General features: G+C 41.0%; 1 protein-coding gene across 1 annotated transcript in view; it reads right to left on the bottom strand.

Moving 5' to 3' along the window:
- LOC139731958 (hyalin-like) overlaps positions 1-21,755 on the bottom strand; it is a 30,569-nt gene extending 8,814 nt beyond the window's left edge. Inside the window, exons 1-13 of the mRNA XM_071642828.1 lie at positions 21,356-21,755; positions 15,422-15,646; positions 15,047-15,292; positions 13,846-14,106; positions 12,999-13,250; positions 12,195-12,452; positions 10,000-10,130; positions 8,746-8,866; positions 8,095-8,346; positions 7,174-7,425; positions 6,151-6,408; positions 3,099-3,196; positions 454-688 (exon numbers count right to left, since the gene is read on the bottom strand). Of these exons, the coding sequence (XP_071498929.1) occupies positions 454-688; positions 3,099-3,196; positions 6,151-6,408; positions 7,174-7,425; positions 8,095-8,346; positions 8,746-8,866; positions 10,000-10,130; positions 12,195-12,452; positions 12,999-13,250; positions 13,846-14,106; positions 15,047-15,292; positions 15,422-15,646; positions 21,356-21,755 (2,989 nt within the window). The remainder of the gene's footprint in view (positions 1-453; positions 689-3,098; positions 3,197-6,150; positions 6,409-7,173; positions 7,426-8,094; positions 8,347-8,745; positions 8,867-9,999; positions 10,131-12,194; positions 12,453-12,998; positions 13,251-13,845; positions 14,107-15,046; positions 15,293-15,421; positions 15,647-21,355) is intronic.
- Positions 21,756-23,078: the final 1,323 nt, after the last annotated feature.

The raw sequence follows: 23,078 nt of genomic DNA, 5'->3' as shown, positions 1-23,078 counted from the left end.
ACGCTGAAGGAAAAATATCGTCTCGAAGGAGAGATATAACTCCCAAAGGACTGGCAGCCGTTATACGACAACGATAAACAAGGCAATATACTGAGTAATGATATAGTTCTATATGCCACAAAAGCAAAATCATTTCAGTCTAACTCCGTCGGCAGCCAGTCAACTTGTTGAATTATAATGACCTGACGTGACGTCACTGCTCGTAATATAATGATTTTAATCCTCGCACCAATAGTTGTATTATAGCCAATCACCGACTAGTATTTTTGTAGACCATTTGAATATTGAGCAATGTGCTAAGATTGTCTTCATGGACTAAAAAAGAAAAAGGCGCGCGGTGCAGCCATTCTCTTCATGTGCACACTCTTAAAATACTATACATTTCTTACATTTTTCATTAGAAAATAATGACAATGCCACAGTAAATGTTGATGTTCCAGCTTGTGTACTCACTGAGGTCGAAGGTGTCTGTCAGGACAACGTTGGATGTGGCGAACGAGTCCCCGTTAGGCCCTGTCAGAGCCCCGAGGAAGATGTCCTTAATGCCCTCCTCATTGTAGTGGGAGGAGGCGCAGAAGATGAGCAAGAAACCAACTACGTAGTTGTCATCGTTGTCGAAGCGGCTGCTGGTAATCTGGACGCCGACGAAGTCCGCGACGAGGGAAGTGCTTCTGAAGAGATCGTCCAACTGTAAAGGGGTGAAGTTTAACCCATTTCTTCCTAAATATTAAGTACCTTTGGGCCGTAATTATGACGTCTCACACAAGGGATGAAATGAGAAATAGTATTAAACAAACAACACAGTTTTGGTGACGATCTGTTTCAGCACGTTCGGTAGGACCCCATGCGTGCTAGATTGTTCCTTAAAATGATAGATTCTTCTTTGACGATTTTTTTTTTCTTCAAATGATAGAATTTATTGATTTCTCGAAGCAACATAATTTTACAGAGGATAAATGAATTACAAAGTTATTACTTCAACACAAAAACATTTCTTTGATACAAACAATTTAAACACATATCTGTGATTTTATACTTTTTTTTCAAATATTTAGATATCTTCTTACTAAAAAACATACTATAAAGGGTCGTACATGCGAGAATGCGAAAATAGGATAAAACAACTTTTGGCAGTCCGAAAGCCCGCCCGGGCCCGCCCGACATGGCGACGACGAGTGCACATTGAATAACTTCCACAGGACCATTGCAATTGACTACACACAGCCCCGCCGCCGTACACAAGTGTAACACTTGAGCTCAGCGACAGGGCCGCGCACAGCCACATTGCAATGTACAGCTAATAAAAGGAAATTCGTAAATACTAATAGGCCCCATGGACAGAAAATCTAGAAATTAGCAAACAACATTCACCCGCCGTCCCCACGCTCAGGCAGGCCCCCAGCGGACTTCCGGCAAGCCATTGGAACGCCAAGGATGCACCCTGCCCGAAAGTATGTACAGTGTATACATTTACATTACACACGCCACACCCAGGTAGGCTCCTAGAAAGCCACCGGGTTGCCACGAACATACCCTGCCCGAAAGCATGCATAAATAAACTTACATCATAACAACGTTAAAAGAAACTCGCGGGTACATAGACCTTTAAACTATTTTCATGCATACCTCCCCGGCAAAGGTTGCTCCAGGCAACCCGTAAACACGTCAATATCCACCTGACGTTGCAACAACTAAATGTATGCAAAGTGGATTCCAAGTATGGAATTATTTTCTACAAACAAAATCGAATGTTACCAGTTTCCGAGAGAAAATACCTCCATATATTTGACTACGAACCAAATGAAAGTGTTGCATCAGCCCCATCCTTGAATCATCAAAAAACATGAAATACACTATATTAACGAAACAACATCAGACAGTTCAAATAAGTTGAACATGTCTCCATTTATCTAAAAACACAGTGATTTTACCTTGTTTTAGATATATAATTTCTTCAATTTCATAATGATGTTTCAAAGCTTTTTGAAATAACGCCAAAGATAATGTACCGTTCTTACATCTTGTGGCGAATATGTAATATTTGGCATATAAAAAAACAGAATTCAATGTAGTGAAAGGACCATTTAAGATTCCAAATATGAAATCGTTAAATGTGAGAATAACTTCGTCTTTCAAAACTTGTCTTTGGAACTCTCTCAAAAAACGTTGAGTATAAGGGCACTCCCAGAACAAATGTGTAATTGTCTCGGTTGTATCTAAACAAAAGGTACATAAATCAGAATCTGACAAACCAATTTGTTTTAGCAGTTTATTCACCCCGAGGATGTTGTGTAGAATCTTGAACTGAAAATAACGCAATTTTGTCGACAATGAACTTTTAAAAGTCAGTGACTGGTTCTATCAAAATTGAATTCCATTTTTCTTGTGATTTTGGAACTTCACGAAAATTATCTACGCATTTTCTATGAATAAATCTACATACTTTAGGAGCTTTCTTAATTTCAAGAATCAGTTCTTCTTGATAATTTTTATCTTGAGTTTGAGGTTTTTTAACAAAATTTTTCCAGTTAAGAGGAATTGCAGATATGATGGAAAAAAAATCCAAAAAATTGCATTGAATTTCATATTTATTTCTAAATTGTGAAAATGAAAGAAAATTACCCTGTTCATTCAAAATATGACAAATTCTCGTAATACCTTTATTTATCCAATTATGCTTAATAACAACTTTTCCATTAATTCTAATGCAAGAATTATTCCATATAACCTGATTATGAATATATCTGTCAGGAGGGTTCTGAGAAAAAACTAAATTACTCCAGCAGACAAGAATTTCTCGTATGAATATATTTCCGACCTGATTAATCATATCCTTGCAATCAAGATTACAAATCCAAAATAAGTCTCCACCGAGATCTTTCATTGACAAGTCAAAAAAGCATTTGACGATTTTACTAGAAAATTAAACATCAAAACTCCCAAAACAGTATAAAAACACACTATGATATCAAACCAGTTCTATGACTTTGTCCATGACCTGGTTTTTTGGTCCAAGCTCATTTTTCCATTGACATTATTGGAGGAATGTACCGGATATCTGAGAAGAGTTTGGTCTAAATTTGACTCCTAATACTCACGTCATCTTGAAGGTTTCTCTGCCGGTACGAGCCGGCGAACACTCCTTGCAGTCCGCGAACCACGTCCATTGTCACCTGCCCGTCCAAGGCAATAGTACCTACACAGTTTGACAGAGTAGACACACAAATACAGTTCTTAACAGAATTGTACCACAAAGAACAATGCTAAATATTGGCATGCTATTTCTTTGGCAACAATGCATGCATCACGCTCGTTTTGGGAAGATCAGAAGACCGTATTCATTGTGTCAAGTCAGTACAACGAGACAGATCTCACGCAAATAGACAGCTGGATAGACTCATAGCTATACCGTATGTCCCAAAAAAAATTACAACGGGACCCTCCGCAATGATATCTCTAAAAATAGTGAATCAATCTAAATACAAATTCAGAGTATGAAACTATAACTCATTGCCCACATCTTACGGAAAATCCCATTCGATTTGCTTCAGTGGTCAAAGAGAAATGAGAAGTTTTGTAGAGGATGTCAGAAATCTCTTCCCTCCAAGTTCTGTCTATTGTATTCACACACAAGAGCATCGAAGTGCTAAACTTGGAAGAATCAGACTCATGACATGCTTTACAACAATCAACATTTCTCTGTGACCGCTTAACCAAATTGAATGCGGTTTTCTGCGAAATAGAGCTAAGATGTTATATTTCAAGACTCTGAAGTAGCATTTAGACAGTTTAATCATATTTGGTGTTATCAATGCGAAAATCTGATTGTAATTTTTTGGGGACATAATGTATAGGAGATGAATACTGGGATTATCAAACAAGTCTACGCATGCTATCATTGACGATCTCGAGGCCTATCACGGGAGAATGAAGACATTTATGCTTCGACTGTTATTCTACAACTAGCAGCACCCGTGGAAATCCACGGGTCTGAGGGGTTTTATTTTTTTTTTTCTCATAATATGATTTTGCACATTTTTATTGAAGAAATAAAAAGAAAAGTCTTCTCATTCTTTCGTTAATTGTGCTGTCTTCTAAATGACCACCCTTCCCAGAAATTTTATAATACATTTTTGTAGTATATGCCCGGCGATCCGGTCCATTGGTAGGGATCATTCCCGCCACTACTTGCTTTTATTATAGAACTCAGTTTCGAGGGGTTATTTGCACCCGTTGAAGTCCAACAGTTGTCTTGTTGCCCCTCACCCCTCCCCCCCCCCCCCCTCACGCACACACACATTTCCACCTCCGCAGGGCAAAAAACAAAAACATTCAGGGAAAAATTACCAAAAACGCAAATGAGATTCCCCGAAAGTTCTGCCCACAGGTTGTTCCCGTCAAAACGGGAAGATATTAACGCTATGACTTTGATTACCCCCTGCTCTTGCATCCACGCGGGCACCCGCGGGAATCCACGGCTGGTTTCAAGGCCTCGGTTTTTTTTTTTTTTTTTTTCATGTTTCTTTTCCCCACGTTATGAGAGAAAAATGAGATATTTTCGTCTTCATAATTTTGCTCCCTCCTTTTTGTTTTTAATCACCAAAACTTGGCTTGATATATCATATTAATATAGAACTACATCTGCTTCAGATTGTACATTATCATAATCAATATTAGGCCTACAATTATTGCTCCTATTATAGTTATTATTATATTATTATTATTATTATCCTTATTGTTATTATTATTATTATTGTTATTATTATCATTATTATTATTATTATCATTGTTATTATTTGGGGAGGGGGAGATCATAGTCATCAGGTTTAATAGGCACCCGTGGGAGTAGGGTCTCACGACCTCGTATTTTTTTTCTTTAATATTTTTCCCATGTTATGGAAGAAAGAAGAATATATACATCACTGCATTCGTCTTCATTTGCTCCCTCTTTTTTCTGTCACCAAAACTTGGTTTGATAGACCATAGAACCACACATTCTATTTCCACTTGCAATATATTTTAAAAATAGGCGGTCGGCAAAGCGAGGTTTTCCTCTACGTCCGCTCATCTTATGAATATGTATGATTACAGCAGCTCTGCAGTAAACGAATGGACACAGCTGCGCGTGTAATCTGATATGGAAGGGTACGATCGGCAAATATATTTAGCCGCGTCCTAAACAGTCTGCGTACAAATAATGACATCGGACTTGAGAGCAAACGGCGAGCAAACGGCGAGCAAACTAAATGACGTACCTGAGCTGCATATAGTATTCTGCAGTTGTGCAAAATACAATTATATAACAACGTTCGTTGTTTTCCTTTGGGGACGCCAATAATGGCGAACTGTACGTAAATGCCCTTGTAGTCCATATCACGCACACACAGATTCGTGTAACCATCGTCAATACATTCAGTACACGTAACAGGCGGAGGCAAAGGTACATCACAGAACTATACACACAGTGTAGAGTGTGTAGAGTTCTGCGAGGTACATTGTGTGTGTGCGTGCGCGTCCGCCGGAAGATGTCAGAGATTTCGCTGCACCATCATCTTCAGTATCCCCCAGTGTCTCTGCAAGCTAAAAGATGGAAGATCGAGAAAGCAGGAGGCCAGCGCAGGTACCGTGAATATTGAAACGCTCGGCTCTTTCGTCACGCACAAAAATGCATTATGCATATTGCTAATTAATTTTTCTTTTTCGTCCTCGACGTCGACATGTAGGCGGAGAGGGGACGAAACCCGCGCCATTCGATGTAGGATACTCTCCTGCGGCCGACGGCACCGGTCGCAGCTGCCCGGAGCCGACGGCTCGGGAGGAGATAGACAAACCAGCAACGCCGAAATAAAACAGGAAATACATAAAGCCGCGACAACAACAACAACTTCGAGTATTATAGTATAGGACAGTTACTGAAACATGCTCATGTTACAATATCCCATAATGTACTATTCTTCGGAAAAAATAAAAATGCTAGGTCTCGACTTGACTCAACAAAGAGACGTATCATTGTGTTTTGATATATTTTACCAAAGTACAGTACACATGACACTGAGTTGAATAACGTAACTTTCGCCAAAGTTCATTTTGCGTTCTATTTCATTGCTTGTAATACAGTAAGCAATATAACGCTCAACGTTGGTGGCTCACTTTGTTTGACTTCAACGAAGATGACGAATGAGCAGACGGCAAAATTTCCGCTGGGGTCCTCCGCCACGTAGAGTATGGTGGAAGTGCCCACGGGAAAACGCGAGCCGGATGCCCGTCCCGACGGACGCGTGATTGTCACGCTCCCGGAGTTATCCGTGGCGCCGGGTGTCGACCACAGCGCGCGCACGTCAGAAATGGCGTTTGCAACATAGAGTGTCTGGTCGTCCGGGCATGGGGAGATGAAAGGTGGTTCCAAGTCTGTGGACAAAAGTTTGTCATACCAGTGATGATGGGAATATTGGTATTGATACAGCGGTAAAGATAAAACAATAAAAATCAACGACAAAATGACAATCATGTGAGGCGATCCGTCATTATTATTTTCATCATTGTCATAATTTTCATAACACGTCTTTCGAGTACGTCGTGTTGATAAAACGCACTAATTTTCTTCTTATTATCACCCCATTCATATCAATATGAAATCAATCTTACACCTAAAGTTCGCTCACTCCATTCCCCTGTATAGGCATGGCAGTCGAGCAACCATGTCAAACTTTCCGCCAATCAGTAGCCCTGAATGTATAGGGATCAACAAAAGCTACGATTTACACCATCGTTCCTAAAGGACGTACACACCATGGTAAATCTGTAGAACACCTAAACGAGTTATTGAATGCCTCTGCTTATTATTGCTGCCTACACTGTCTATTTCGGGTGTTAATTAAGAAGGGCGCCCCATGTAGTTTGATAACAGACATTTTAGTCAGCAATTTTCGTTTGTTGTTTGTTCTGATGTGCAACGTATTCTTTATGTCGTCGAACATTTTGAGTGCCTTTAGATACAACGGCCGCATAATTCTTTATGAACATATTTATATGCAAACTACGGAATCTAATTGCGCGAGCTCAGCGAACTGCTTCACAACATTGTCAGTTTGCCCAACATTCTGCGTTTTGTCATGATTGCAAGGGCATAGCAGGAGGAAAGCGGTGATGCAACATTATCACTTGCATGCTTACCAATGACCTCTACGACGAACCCGCAGTAGCCGATATTTCCCGCGCTGTCCATGGCTTGGTATTCGACATCGTACGACCCGAGTTCCAACTCCACCCCTGGCTGATAGTTGGAGGTGATGTCGACATTTGGGTCCTCGTCGTCCGTGGCCGTAATCGTCGGCCACGTCACAGTTGCCGATGACGTTCCTTCGTCGGCAACGAAGTTCAGTGTCCCGACGGGGCAGTTGTCGAAGACGGGAACGGCCTGATCAACTGTGGAGCAAGATCACCATGATACCAGATTCATTTCGTTTCTGTCTACGTGCAATTGAGCATTTGACATCTGATCAAAGAAAATTCGAGCGTTATGTCCAATTTCTTAGAGCACAACGAATGACACGCGCATACTGTTAGTCTTATATGCTCACTATGTCTTTGCATTACCCTTTTCCGCTCTAATGCTTACGTAAACGTTGTTAATGTTAGAAATGGGGAAGAAGGTATAATATACATGTACCTTCTTACCTTAATATTAAAATCCTTCATTCTTCAGGATATTATCTTTCAAACCATACACACAAGACAGGTAGCAATTGGGCATAAGTGGTTTCTGGAAGTTATTGGTGCGTTTATTTTATCAACACTCTTGTTCCCTTGATTAGGCTAACAGAAAAACAAAATAAGATGAAGAGCGAGAAATTGATGAATAACAAGAATCATTTCCCCATATTATACATTTGTCATCATTGGTAACACATTGGGCCATTAGAATCACTGACTTGAAAGTTTTTATTTTCATCGACTCTTTGTTTTGAGTCCCAATTGATGCATAAAACTCCATAGCGTTGTACACACTGATCAAAGTTCTTGGCACAGAAATGATTAAAAAAAAAGCACCTATTTAGTTTGATCCAGATACATATATATTCTAGCTGCCAGTACCTGTTATTGTGACGGTGAACTCGCACTCGGCCGTGTTTGGGGGCGTGGCCTCGTCACTCGCGACATACCGCACCGTGTAGGTTCCAGCGAAGAAGAGCTCGGGATTGGACGCCGTGGACGTGATTGTCGGTGCCACGCCCGAATTGTCTGACGCCGTCGGCTCATCCCATCGCACGATGGCCGAGTTGGTCCCTTGGTCAAGCGGTTGGGTTATGTCGCTGGGACAATCTTGCAAGACGGGCGGTTCAGCATCTGACAAGAAAACAGAAGTAAACGTGGCTTGATCGTGTTCCTACCAGGATTATGTGCAAACATCTCCATCAAAATAATTTCTGTGAAATTCTTCCTTTTTTATAGCATTAACTCTGCACAAGAATCATCGTGATAAATCAAGCGTCGTCTGTTGAATGAGGTTGAATCGCTAGTTATTTCATGCCTCGAGCATGCGCACACTCATTCCAAGACTTGACAGATTATGCAAAAAGCAGAGAGAAACAAAGCGCCTAATATAGTTACGTGAAAGTGATTACTAGTTGTTGCTTCATGTGTAGTATAGCATTTTTTATGACAGTATATGACACACTTATATTTCATTTTCTCATCAGTAACAGCAAACTTGACATAGTTTGCTAAACTTTGCAGAGGGCTCACCTTGTACCACAACAGTGAACACGCACGTCGCTGTGTTGCCTCTCACGTCCGTGGCTGTGTAGGTTACGGTGACTGGTGTGTGGTAATACACGCGTAGCGGTTCTGAGTGAGTCATCGTTATCTAGACAGACGCAACGAAATATTTTGGTTTTATTTTCGAATACTGTACATTATCTTAACTAGATACAAGTTTGGTGCGTTTACGTTGATTTTTTGGTTTGTTTTGTTTCGTATTTTAAACTTAAAAACCTGTAAGCGTTTCTCTGCAGGTGCACCATAAAGACCCGGGATGCCATGTTATGGGAAGACTAGCCCGACTCGGATACACTCTCTCTACTCGGATATCATCGCTGATAGGAATTCTTTTTCTAGAAAGACTTCTTTAGTCGGGATTTCCGAATGTGCGAAATTAGATCGAGTCAATCGGGTCAACATTCTCTCCCACACTTGGTCTTCTGTCGGAGAGGGCGTTCTTCTTTCTACAGGTGTAACAGAGGGCTCTCCTACAGGGAGAGACCTCAAGTTTTCGAAGTCTGTTATGAGTACCTAAAGTATGTAACAAACCTTCACCTACTTCTGCGTTGAAGAGGAAAACACATAAAAACTTTAAAATGTTTTTACCCTCTTCATCACTAACACTCATGCACAACAATAATCACCTACAACACTTCCATATACACAACTGCACATGATTGTTATGCACTTACTTATGCCCCACTCCCACACACACATTAAAGTTTTTAGCTCACAGGATACACAAATCCCAAGACCACCTCTCACCCACTTTAATCCCTTATAGCAACTGAAGATTCCGTAAATAATGACCTATTGTTCCCTGGAAGAGACAGCTGTATTACTCTCATTTTGACAACTTTCTAAATTGTGCGAAATAGCTCACAACATAGTTATTTTGTCTATCATAAGTTATTTACATATTTATATTATATATGTAATATATAAATATATAAATATATATATATATATATATATATATATATATATATATATATATATATATATATATATATTTGAAAGCCTATTAAGACTTTACCACGAGACTTGTTTGTCACAGAAGTAATTCTGACATACTTTTGTTGCCTTTTGACCTCTTTGAAGTTACGTAACTATACATGCATATTCTAAAAATTGAAGACAATAAAACTGGTAGAGCATAAAACTACAAAAACACGGACGGCGGTTTCGGGAGGTTCAGTTATAAATGGGTTAATCAGTCACGCACACACACGTTATTACCTGTAGGGAAGCTTGTCCTGTGTAATCGTCAGACACAGTGATTTCTGGCCACGAGACATCGGCGTAGTCCTGTCCCGCCCCGTTGTCCCGCGTGATGGTAGCAGGGCAGGTGAAGACGGGAGCAGTATCAACTGATGGATCGGTAAAGTATGATGGGGGATATTAACGCGGGGCATGGTTTGTCACGTTGCCGTATAAAACAAAGATACAGTATATCGAATGACAGAACATTATGCGCAGGCACATGCGCGGCACCAGTCCTCCCTAAAATGATTCATGAAAGCGGCTACCCTTATCTACATGTTTTTTTTTTTTAATTCAGCACTTTTCAATGCATTTTACAGATGTTTGACCACTTTTCTACATCGCCGTAATCACCTATTATTACCCTGCAATACTATGCCCGGCACAGTTTTGTTCTTGAAGCCGATCCACTGCATGGGTTACTTCTTGGAGACGGACAATACAAGATTTTCCTTTTCATTTATCTCAAATTCTTAACTTTAATTCCCCATTTCTATAATTTGACACATCTACAGAATAACAGTGGAAAAATTATTGAATGAAGTAAAATTACAGTCTGTAAGGAATTAAAAGGTGTAATGGTACAGGCATAACTAAATAGTTGTATCAACCCAAAATGACGGGGGAAATGGAATATTTCCTACTATACTAATGAATAGAGCCAATGTTTTTTTTTTTTTTCGTCATCGACTCAATCTAAGAAAAAATATGCTGGTATAATAAATTTAATGATTTGATTTTCTTTATCAAGGATGGTCCCTCTCAGTGTTGTCACTGCTCTGCAAGTGGGACCTGGCATTATTATTGCCCTAATTTCACAAGATACTCATTTACACACTTGGATCAAAACCGACATGGTGGGTAAATACATGATCTTGTCCACGGACGTGAGAAGTAAGTTGACAGGGAATTGAACTCGAGCCCTTTTGATTAAAAGAGTTTTATCCACTATGCCACAGTGCCCTCAAAATTCTAGGCTTATTCAGATTCTTAGAAGATAGTGGGCACAGGTAAACCTGCAGGAATTGGTGAGAAATGGCAAAAGGTAGTAGCTGGATTTCAGAGATTAGGGGCCTACGGGCATTTTAGTTTTCACGCTGATATACATTCCCTTAACCCTATAAAGCCCAAGCTATTTTGACCCCTTCCAGGCCCAAGGGGGGGGGGGGCACATTGTGCCCCCCCCCCTATATAACTTCTTTATTATGTTATGTATGACCGTCATATTTGGCACATGGGTAGAGCAACTCACACTCTACATGACCCGACATTTGAAATTTCTCAAGGTCATCCACTGAGGGCGCTATTTACCAAAATATAAAGAAATACATAGGAAATATCCTAATATCATGTTTTTTCTTTTTATTTCTTTATCCCCAGTATATATGTTTCTATTTTATATCAATCATTTTCATATTTACCATAAAGAAAAAGCAAGTCAACCTTCACTATTTGTAATGGTTGAAATTTCTCAAGGTCAACATGTGGGGGCGCTATTCATTACAATATAAAGAAATATATGAAACTATGATGTACTGCTTGGAATGGGTACATATATTGGTATCACATTTCATATTTCCAAAATATTGAAATTTTGAGTTTGCAGATTGATAATATGATAATCAAATAATATTACAGGCAAAGCTTGTGTGAAAATAACCCAAAATAAAAGGGTAGTTTTTGAAAAATGCTGTATTTTCGATTATTTCCATTATATCTATTGTTTGATGCCTATGTCGTATAAAAATAAAGGAAATAATAAGAAGAGCATTTCAGGGTAATTCACAACCATTATTACTTCACATTTTGGTCCTTCAGCAAATTACAGCCAAGAAAACCCCCATATCATCCACTATTATACTGTTAACTGAAATTCGAACAGAAAATCATGCAAAATCTGACGAACATGGTTGTCAGTTTACGGTTGCCATGGCAACCAGCAATATCGGACATAGCTAAATTATATATCAAAATGTTTGCAATAAGATTCTAGGAAAAGTCACCAAATTTGGTTGAAATCGAGTAAAGGGTGTGGGAGTGGCAAACGAAAATATGGTAGGGGGGCACAATGTGCCCCCCCCCCCTTGGGCTTTATAGGGTTAAACGAAAAGAGCAATGGGAACAGACAGAGTGCGGACAAAAAGAAAACTTGTTATTTAATCGATACTTACTAAGCACACTGACAGTGAAAGTGCAGACGGCCGAGTTGCCATAGTTATCAGCGTAGGTCATCGTGACCCTGTCGTTTCGCCTGGTCAGGCTGGCCTGGAAGACGAAGCCGGACTCCAGGTTGGTCTGGGTCGTGAACTGACCCGAGTTGTCCGTGACCGTGGGAGATGACCACGTGACCGGCAGGGATATGACGCCGACGGGAACGTACTCGACGATGTTGCCGGGGCAACCGGTGACAACCGGTGCCTCGTCATCGACTGGGGACCAGTATTGAAAAGATGACATGCGACTGTTCAAGTGCATTTTAACAACAGAACTTTCACAACATGAAGTCGACGTAGCAGTTACAATTATTTTGCCACCAACTTGATGTTCTTTAAAGTCAGTTAACTTATTAACATCTAACATAATTTTGCAAAGATGTCACTTTGCCGTGAAATATTAATCTCCATCATCGTTTATATAACTACAGCATTTGTAATGCGTCATCGATCAAGTGGCCTATTCTGAGGCGCAGAGGGGCATAACATACATGAGCAATATTGTGTAGTTGTACATAATCATGACAGTTGAAGAACAAGGAAGAGGTAGAAATATCATATTAATCTATTTGTATATAATAAATAAACATAAAATATGAATGAACATATATCTTATCATGTTAAACAGAAATTCACTCAGCGGCTTCAATGCCATGTTTGTCTGTTTTTTAGCCCAATATCAATCATTCGGCAACTTTCGAAGCATGACAATGCAAACTTTCGCATTCCATAGTTATATACTGTCTAGCAAGTGGAACGCACCTGCAACCGTGACGAGAAACGAGCACACAGCCGTATTGCCAACCGTGTCGGTGGCAGTGTACTCCACTGTGACGCTTCCAAGCCCGAAACTAGAACCTGGCTCGACCGACGCAACCACCACTGGCGTTCCATACTCATCCGTGGCATTGGGCGGGGTCCAAGAAACGGTTGCCTGGGTGGTTCCCGTGGCAACCCATCTCGTGATGTTGCTGGGACAGTTATCAAACTCTGGTGGAGAGGCGTCTTGGGTTTCTGTGAGTTAAAAGGGCAAAGGAAATGCATCAAATGATATTTCCTAGTTCTTTCACGCATGTGTATTCGCTCATAATGTTCTTATATATTATAAATCTTTCTATTCACGACCATGACGACAGAGGTCACTAAAAAATGCGCATATACTTTTTACTAACTTTAGGGGGAAAATAATATATATATATATATATATATATATATATATTCTATTTGCTCATGCAGATGAGTGAAAGTTGCAACACATTAAATTTACATTTGCAATTCACTTATCAATCTGAAATTAGAATACAGCAAAGGAAATTCGGGGGAAAAACTCAGTTTTCAGGACATTAAAGCACCGGACCGAGGTCCTTAAAAAGGCAGAGAACAATATTTTTCCTTCAGCATTGATTATCTCAGTAACACGTTGAGGAAATATATACCTCATATCAATATTGATTAAGATATTTTCAAATGCTTTTATTGTTTATACATTTACCACAATATGTTTGAAATTACAATTCTGCGTTCACACAATCTGAATAAATCATTTCATGTTACGTTTAAGGGAAACTATCCTTTAACACATACAAGCTATTTGCATTGTGCTACTCACCATTGACAATCACGGTAAAAGAACACTGGCTTGGGTTATAACTCTTGTCCATCGCTACGTACAGGACCTGGGTGGAACCCGTCGGGAAGTTCGTTCCCGGCTGGTGCGTCTGCGACGTGTAGAGGTCCGTTCCGTCGACGACGTCGATAAACGAGGGCTCGGTCCACGTGACCGTCGCCTGGTCGATTCCCGGAAGGACGTACTCGATGATATCAGCAGGGCAAGGTGTAACGAGCTGTGGTGGCGTAGTATCGGCCGTCTCTGGGGAACGCAAATTTTCATTGTGGGATAGAAGAGTGAGTGGCCCATTACATATAAGATCAGGGCCCTGTTTTATAAGGTTGTTCGTAAAGTTACGCATGACTTTACGAACGACTGGAATATGAAGTGCCCATAATTATTTGTGCCCATTTTTTTCCTTACGTGTACGACTGTATGACAATATTTCATCTACATTGAGGCAAAAATACACTTTCAACCATTAAAACGTGTGTCAACATGTAAGAATAATAATTACCATCTACAAATTTCAACTTTAGCTATTGAAAATTAACAATGATTAGGAAACCCACTTGGCTTGCCATATTTAAAGTCGTTCGTAAAGTCGCGCGTAACTTTACGGACAGCTTTATGAAACAGGGCCCCAGGGAGACAAGAGTGAGTGGCCCGTTATACATAATAATGGTCGGGAGATAAGAGTAAGTGGCCCTTTACATAATGAGATCAGGAGATAATGGTGAGTGGCCCATTATATATAAGGTTACAGATATGAGAATAAGTGCCCCATTATGTGTATATGGTCAGGTATTTAAGAGTGAGAGGTTTACAGGGTCAACCTATACGAAACAAAGCATCTGAATACTCCATTAGTCAGGTATGGATTTGACATGACGCAAGCAGAGATTTTGATAAGGAGCGAATTAGGAATTTATCTAAAATGAGGTGTCAAATATCTAAAAAATACGAAAAAAGAACAAGAAAAAAACAACTTCCCCCAAATTGAAATAGTTTCTGAAATTATGATCAAGAATGATTAACAACGTTGATTAAATCATATCATCTGCTTTAATAGGCGTGCACACCGTCTTATTCTCAAATAAACATTTCTGAATTAGACAAACAAAGCTGTACATTCAGATTGAATTAATGCAAATTGAAAGAAATAGGCCTAATCTTTTTATCCACTGAGAAGAAAACTCACTCTCCACTTTAACCCTAAACACACACTGTGAAGACTCTCCGGCATCATCGGTGAACACGTAGGTGACTTCCGTCGTTCCGAGCGGAAACGACGCGCCGGGCTCGAAGTCGCTCGTCACCGTGACGGTCCCACCGTCCGGATCTACCGCGGTGGGCGGGGTCCACACGGCGATGACACTGGTTGCTCCGTCGGACGCGCCCACGAGCTGGTTACTGGGACAGTTGGAGATGCTCGGGGCAGTATCCGCTGGATGGAGAGAGACAAGAAGTAATAAACTGTGATACGTTTTGGTTTGGAGTTTGTTACGCATCGATATGAGATGTGGTTTGGTTAACATTTAAGCTGAAGAAAAAAAAAGTAGGTAAAAATACTTACGAATAATCTCGATGAGGAATGAACAAGTTGTCTGCAATCCATATTTGTCGACAGCCGTGTACGAGACAGTCGTGTTGCCCAGCGGGAAGTAGTCCCCTATGGAATGAGAGGACAGTAAGTAGACTTCCCCCGAGCCGTCCGTAGCTGTGGGAACCTTCCAGTGCACCGCAGCATCGTTGGTGATGACGGTATCATTCGGGCAAACCAACGATGGCGGCGCCGTGTCTATAATTGGACACAAAATTGAGATGTTGAAATAAACCGTTGTAAATTATATGCTCAGCGCTGGGACAATAAACTGAAAATAGAAGCTCCATTTTTCACCCAGCCCGATGAATTAAAGTTTAGTAACCAATTAAAAAAGTCGTTTTGTAGGATCATAACATGAAATTAGTATCAAACATTGGTTTCATATCACAATCTTTTCAGTATTTTTTTCTTTCACTTGAATGATTGTACATGTATGTTTATGTTATTTGTCATGAACAATTTACTCCTTGAAACGAAACATCAGATATGTGAGCTACTACAAATCCCCAGGGTAGGGGAAATTAATTTCTTCATTCAAAGTCAAGATAAATCATATCATTTTGATCTTTCTAAGTACTGCCACACAAATGCAGGAGTCTTCGATTGCAAGCGTCGTCACGTCTGCATGATCAGTAGACTACAGTGTATGTTGATGTTTCTACATGTATAGGACACCGTAACTCGCTGATATATAATAATATGTTGCTATAGTGATAATAATTACACTGATAATCATCACATTATGCTAATGAGATGAAACTACGAAATACACGTAACACGTAAAAACCTTAATGAGCCTCCGCATGACCTACACATACAATATTCTTCACTACGATGTAGTTTACTGTCTAAAATGAGATTTAAAGGAGTGGTACATTGATCAGTTCTTGTAAACTGGAATAATAAGTACCGACGTGTGGTGGTTTTGGTGTTGTTGTTGCTGATGCAGCTGCTGCTGTTGTTGTTTTATATAATCAACTGTAGTTGGTAAATTGCAAACTCATTGGGGGGGGGGGGGGTATGAGGTGACAACGTCCCCACCGCTAGCTTTAATATACAATGTGTGCATTTTATGTATGATTACACCCAGCATCATTGTTTCATGAAACCATGTGGCACAAGAAAATAAATGTAAATTACTTACTTTATGTCATCATTGATGACTTTTGGACCAGTCTCTTTGTTTACTATTTGGCAACCGCTCAAAGTAAATTCATATACCTGTAGTAGACCTTCCTTATGGAATCAATCGTCAAAAGAGCACTTGCACTTAATGGCGGGTAGAATAAGTGTAAGGATCGAAGATATTAATATTGAAATTATTTTAGATACTCCAATGACGGTAAGGCCATATTCCTTGTTTTTGTTTTTGTAGGTATTAATATGCAAACGCAAACAACTCAGGTGTCCCTGCATATGAAAGGAATACCAAATTAGTTTTATCAAGTGGTTCGCTGCTGCTCAGAAAAGTACATGTAAATTCAACAAAAAAGAATGAAGAAGAGGCATATCTAGAAACAATCAAACAAGTGGTGGCTCTCATAATGTGTCAGAAAAAAAGTAGGCGGAGGAAAGTATCATGGCTAGAAACCCACGGGAAGAACTACTACGCCCTATACTAGAGAAGGGGAAAAAAAACTAACCTGTCAATATCTCACAGCTTGGTCCTGCGTAGTCGGCGGGACACGAACAATTTCCGGACACACACATACCGCCATTTATGCATGCTGGAATACATTGTGAAGATACTGTGAAAAGAAGGTGGTAAAGTTGAATGTCTAACAATATCAGTATACTGATATCAACACGTACTCTGAAAGCAAACATGTAATGGTACATGTATATCATGACAAAGATGCTTTAATGTAAAAGTTATAATGTTGCTCATTGGTGATTCCAAGAGCAAGATGTAAGCATCGCATTGTTACATGTGTGTGTGTGTATTATATGTGTATTATACATAATTATACAAATTATATATATATATATATATATATGTATATATATGTATATGTATATGTATATATATATATATATATATATACATATATCATCATTATTATATCATTATTATCATTATCATCATTATTATTATTATAAACATTGTCTTATAAAATCAAACTTTCTCATCAATTATGCGCATACCGTAAGCCACACACACACACGTGCACCAACACACGTGCATCCACACACATATAGATACACACACACATGGATGCATTGATTCGAGTTATGCGTTGATTCGAGATATCTCTTCACCATTAGTTTTACTGGTTTGTCCAGATACCAAATAAATTACCTCATGACACCTGAAATACATCGTTGGACAGTCTGAGGAGAGTGTTCTGGACATAGCAACCTCTCATCAATTTGACCACCACAATTTATAGACAATGTTTTCATCCTGACACTTCTTACCTATAACCCATGTCCACATCGATGCCTTTATATTATTGTTTACCTTGATACTAAGAGTTGGCCAACTCTTAGTATCAAGGTAAATAATAATATTTTGTTCTTTTTTAGCAAAAGTCGATAGATGAAGTTATTTGTGAGTAGAATGACGTAGCTCATAATCGAAACTCCAATCGCACATTTAGCTTTGTTTGGTCCCGTGTCAACATCTTAATGGTAATTTCGGATCCCGTCAAGTACTAGTTCTTGGACCGTGACTTAATTGAACTATAGCCTCCTTGAGAACTGCGCAAGAAGATTCACTCGTTTTGTCTTTGCCTTATCTGGTCTTAGATTCTCCTTATTCCTTCTTATTATATCTACCTCTGCTTTTCTTACAGCAACAGCAACACATCTATTGTGACTGCCTTTATACGCATTGATGACGTTCGGGTTATTGTAAAACTTCTTTTTTCCTCCGTACCGTCGCAGAAATAGCTAGGATCAAAGACTGTCACTTACCCAGTACGAGATTTGCCACCAGGCAAAAGAGTGGAATCAGAAACATAACGGAAGAACTTGCAGGAAATGAACCCATCTTTACTCCTTTCTTCATCATAATTCTAGTCCTTCTGCGGGGTTAGAATCTTGATTAAAAAACTATACATATCATGTGAAGCCAAACATAGCAGGCAAAGAATCCACGGACAGCCAGAAATGGTCAGAAATGCCAACTAGATTAGCAGAAACAGCGTAATAGGAACTGCCATGATCCTGAGGTCGCACTGAGGAAGAAATAACAAGACAATGATACATCAAAGTGAGATTCGCATGTGAAATGTATAGTACGCACTTTCTGTGCAGCCTCCAGCGTATTACGTCTCGGCAGGCCGCACCCAAAATATGTGGTGAGAACATGACAATAGACGAGATCCGCCGCGGGTAACCGAACCTTTTGTATCATTACGTAACATCTTCAGTAGGCCTATTCTTGGTCTTGGACTATTCACACACAGACTCCGAGAATGGCTTCCAAAAAAAGACTAGTCTCGCAATCGCAAACTTACTTATTTTTCTTCTTAATAGTTAGTTCAATTCCTTTTACTGGTGTTGCGGGTCGGATTTCAATATTGTATTATTTCTATTTCCATTACTTTTATTGTTTTTGTTATCAGTTCTATAATGATGATGAAAATGATAATGATAATAATGATGATGATAATGAGATAATAAACGGAAAGATGTTAACTCCGCAAATGCCATGGGTCGTCAGCAGCACACCAGGGATCACCAGTGTTTCGGCCATTTAAGTGCTGTACACCTCCCCCTGGCTGGCCGGTGCTGCGTTAGGATCCCCTTGACAGCACCCCCATGGCATTTCAAAGAAGAACAAAACAAAACAAAACAAAACAAAGCAAAACATCACAAAACAAGACAAAAAAAAGGGAAAACGCTTGGCATCAATCACCTCTCCTCACTCCAGAAACACTCTCTCTACACCCCCCTATTCCCACCACCCCCCCCCCCAGGCCTTCCCTACTATCCATGCAAATCCTGTCTCTGCTGCCCCACAAATTCTCCTGATCCACCTTTCCCCGTCCCTACCACCTATTCCCATCCCTCTGACCCACCTCCTTACCGATCGTCCAGCATATCCCCTGCACCTCACCTCCACAGTATGCACCTCCGCTCTCCACCCCCCTTTCTCACACTCCTCCCTCAACTCAGCATACCTATCCAGCTTTCTTTCCCTTGCCTCATCCATCCTTGTCTCCCATGGCACAGTCAGCTCCACCATTGCTAACCTGTGCACAGACCTAGCCACCAGCACCATGTCCGGCCGAAGGGCAGTTACTACCACCTCCTCTGGCACTGTACGGTTTCCCTCATCCACCCGCACCTCCCAATCATCCCCCGCTGCTAAGATTCCCCCACCATCATCCCTCTGACCCTTCCTTCTCACACTGCATCTCACCCCCTCCTTCACAAACTGGATTCCCCTCACCCTAGGAGGCCCATTCTTCTTCCTTGCCTCCACTGCCACCCTCGCCACCTCCGCCATCTCCTTCAACACCTGATTATGCCTCCATGTATAGGCCTGTAATAGACCTCCACATGCTGACAAAATGTGCTCTAGTGAGCCCTTCGCCTTGTTGCAAACCCTGCATCCACCATCCTCCACAATGCCCCATCTCTGAAGATTTACTGGAGATGGCAAAACATCAAAGGTGGAACTGATCATGAAGCGCACAGCTCCAGAGGACATTGACCAGAGGTCATTCCATGACACCTTCCTCTGCTCCACCCCTTCCCATCGGGTCCATGCTCCCTGCACTCCCTGCTGTACAGCCTTGGCAAAGCGATACTCCTCCTCCTTCTCCTTAACCGCCTCCACCACCAACTCCCTCCTACCCTTCCTGCCTTGCTTGCTGTACCATCTAACACCCTGATGAAACCCGACCCCTTTCCGACCCACCTGAACCGCACCCTGCATCTCCTTCCACTTTGCCATTGCCACTGCCTCGTCCGCAGCCTCCTCCGCCCTCCACTTCCTCCCTGTGCGGATCGGTGGCCTAACTCCTGCAATGCCTGGTCCTTTGACTCCCTCATCATCATCACTAGCCTAACCTTGCCAGCTTTAAACTCCTCCACCACTGACGTCATAGGCAATTGCAACCTGCCTGATCTGCAAAAGAATGCCAGATCTGTAAGCATTCTTGGAACGCCTAACCACTTCCGGTAGTACGAGTTCATCTTCTGCTGCATCCTCTCAACCCTGGACACTGCCACCTCGTACACCTGCAGTTGCCACATGATCCGTGGTAGCAAGCCAAACTGGCAGCACCACACCTTCGCATTCCCAGGGATGAGTGTCCTGTCCACCCTCTTCAACCACTCCACCACTTTCTCATAGATCTGAACTCCTCGGTGCCTGTCATTCAACTTGCCCTCATACCACCGCCCAAGGCTCTTTACACCCTGCTCAGTGACCTGAGGGATATCTTCTCCCCCAATCTGAAATCTCCCTGCGACCACCTTCCCCTTCCGCACTGACACTGAGCGGCTCTTCTTGGCCTTGAACTTCATCCGTGTCCAGGCCACCAACTCCTCTAACCTATGGAAGGCCATCTTTGACCTGGGTCTCGTTGCCAGACACGATTGTGAGATCATCCATGAAAGCCCTAATCGAAGGCACAACCACATCCGCAGCCAGCGTCAACCCTTCAATTCTCGGGGCCACACACCGGGTTAACACTTCCATCCCAAGGACAAACAGCAGCGGCGAGACTGGACACCCCATGGGGATGCCAATTTCTAGCGCTTGCCATTCTGTTGTGTAAGTCTGGGTCGTGAATCTCATCCTGAACTGGCTGTAGTAGCTCTGCACCATCTCGCGGATCACCCTAGGGACCCAGAAAAACTCAAGAGCAAAGTTGAGATACCTGTGAGGAACTGATCCATATGCATTTGCAAGATCCAACCAGATGACATCCACATCCTCCTTCTCACGTTTGCACCTCTGTATTGACTCCCAAATCATCTGGACATGCTCCGTGCACCCAGGGAAACCCGGGATCCCTGCCTTCTGTATAGAGGTGTCCACAAACTTGTTCTTCATGACAAATTCTGACAACCGCCTCGCTAAGACACTAAAGAGGATCTTACCATCCACGTTGAGAAGCGAAATCGGCCTAAACTGGCCAATGCCTTTGGCATCCCTCTCCTTTGGGATATATACCCCTTCTGCCACACACCAGCTGACTGGAACAATCCGCTCCCGCCATAGCACCCTTAGGATCCGCCACAGCACCCTTCGGACACGAGGACAGTACTTGAACAGCTTGTAGGACAAGCCATTCTGCCCAGCTGCACTACCAGCTCGGGCCTTTTTAACCACGGCTTCAACCATAAATGGATAATAATAATAATGATAAGAATAACAAATATACAAATACTATAATGAATAATTATATACACAGACATAGATAGATATATAAATAGAGAAAGAAAGAAAGAAAGATAGATAGATAGATAGATAGATAGATGGATAAATAAATAAATAAATAAATAGATAGATAGATAGATAGATAGATAGATAGATGCATATGTAGATAGATTGATAGATAGTTGGATGGATGCATAGGTATATAGATAGATAGATAGATAGATAGATAGATAGATATGATATAGACAACTTTAAAACGGAGGAGGATGGACATAGACTTATCCAGACTTGAGCAAATCGTTCACTTGGTATTACTGTCAAAAGAACTAATAAAATCGTTTCTACTTTCCCGTGCTGACAGTTCTTGTTTTCCTAAGTTAAATTTTCTCCCTTCGACGCAAGGATGAGTGCTTCAATCGAGCTGCTGCCCTCTACGCTAGGAGATTCTTCACTTTTTGATCCATTCGTCCGCTTGTTCGGGGGGGGGGGGGGGGGCAGGGTGTAAAGGGGGAGATAGACAAGACCAGTACATTCAAAGATATGAATGGAAATTAAAAAAAAAAAACAACAACAAAGCGTGGAGAGGAAAAAAACAAAAGAAACGTTGCCAGGCAACGTCCAAAGGAGCAGACAAACTGAAAGTTGAATATAAAACTGGGGGGGGGGGGGGGGGGGAACGCAAATCGTTCATACTTTTAGCAAGATAGGGTCAAGCTAAAAGACATGTTGAGCACAAACCACACTTTTTGCTTTCCAGGGAAAATAGCGTATCCTGGGAGTGGAAACATATCACAAAATATACAAAGGTGAATATCATACTAACAGAAAAGAGAACACTGACCTTGACCTAAGTGTTTTTATTCCAAAGGATCATGGTATAAGCAAAGAGGGTCTATTCATATGTCATCATTTTCTGAATTATCGTATAGTAACTGATTACATCGCTTCAGTTGAATGTTTTCATAACGTCATATGAGCTTAATGGACAGATGGTACATCGGCTACAACAACAACGGCATTCAGCTATATTGATATTCCTGTTAATGAGCAGTATAATGGGAATTTTCACCATATTAAAAAAAAAGGTGGTGGAAAGATGGAACATGTTGTAACAAGCTTTTTTTTGTAACGTGAGCTCAGTGATGATTATGCAATTATCATGACCTTTCGTAAATGATTTTCAACTCTTAGACTCAACATCTCTAGAAATTAATAAAGTCATATTAGCTAAGAAAGTGGGAGAGATAATATAATTCCAAAGTAAGGAAGAGCAATGAAGACCAGATT

This window comes from Diadema antillarum, unplaced genomic scaffold (genome assembly GCF_040938485.1).
Source record: "Diadema antillarum isolate AM-2024a unplaced genomic scaffold, OU_Dant_1.0 seq00000389_RagTag, whole genome shotgun sequence".
Taxonomy (NCBI): Eukaryota; Metazoa; Echinodermata; class Echinoidea; order Diadematoida; family Diadematidae; genus Diadema; species Diadema antillarum.
The sequence above is the reverse complement of the archived record's forward strand: the minus strand, read 5'-3'. Positions and strand labels throughout refer to the sequence as shown.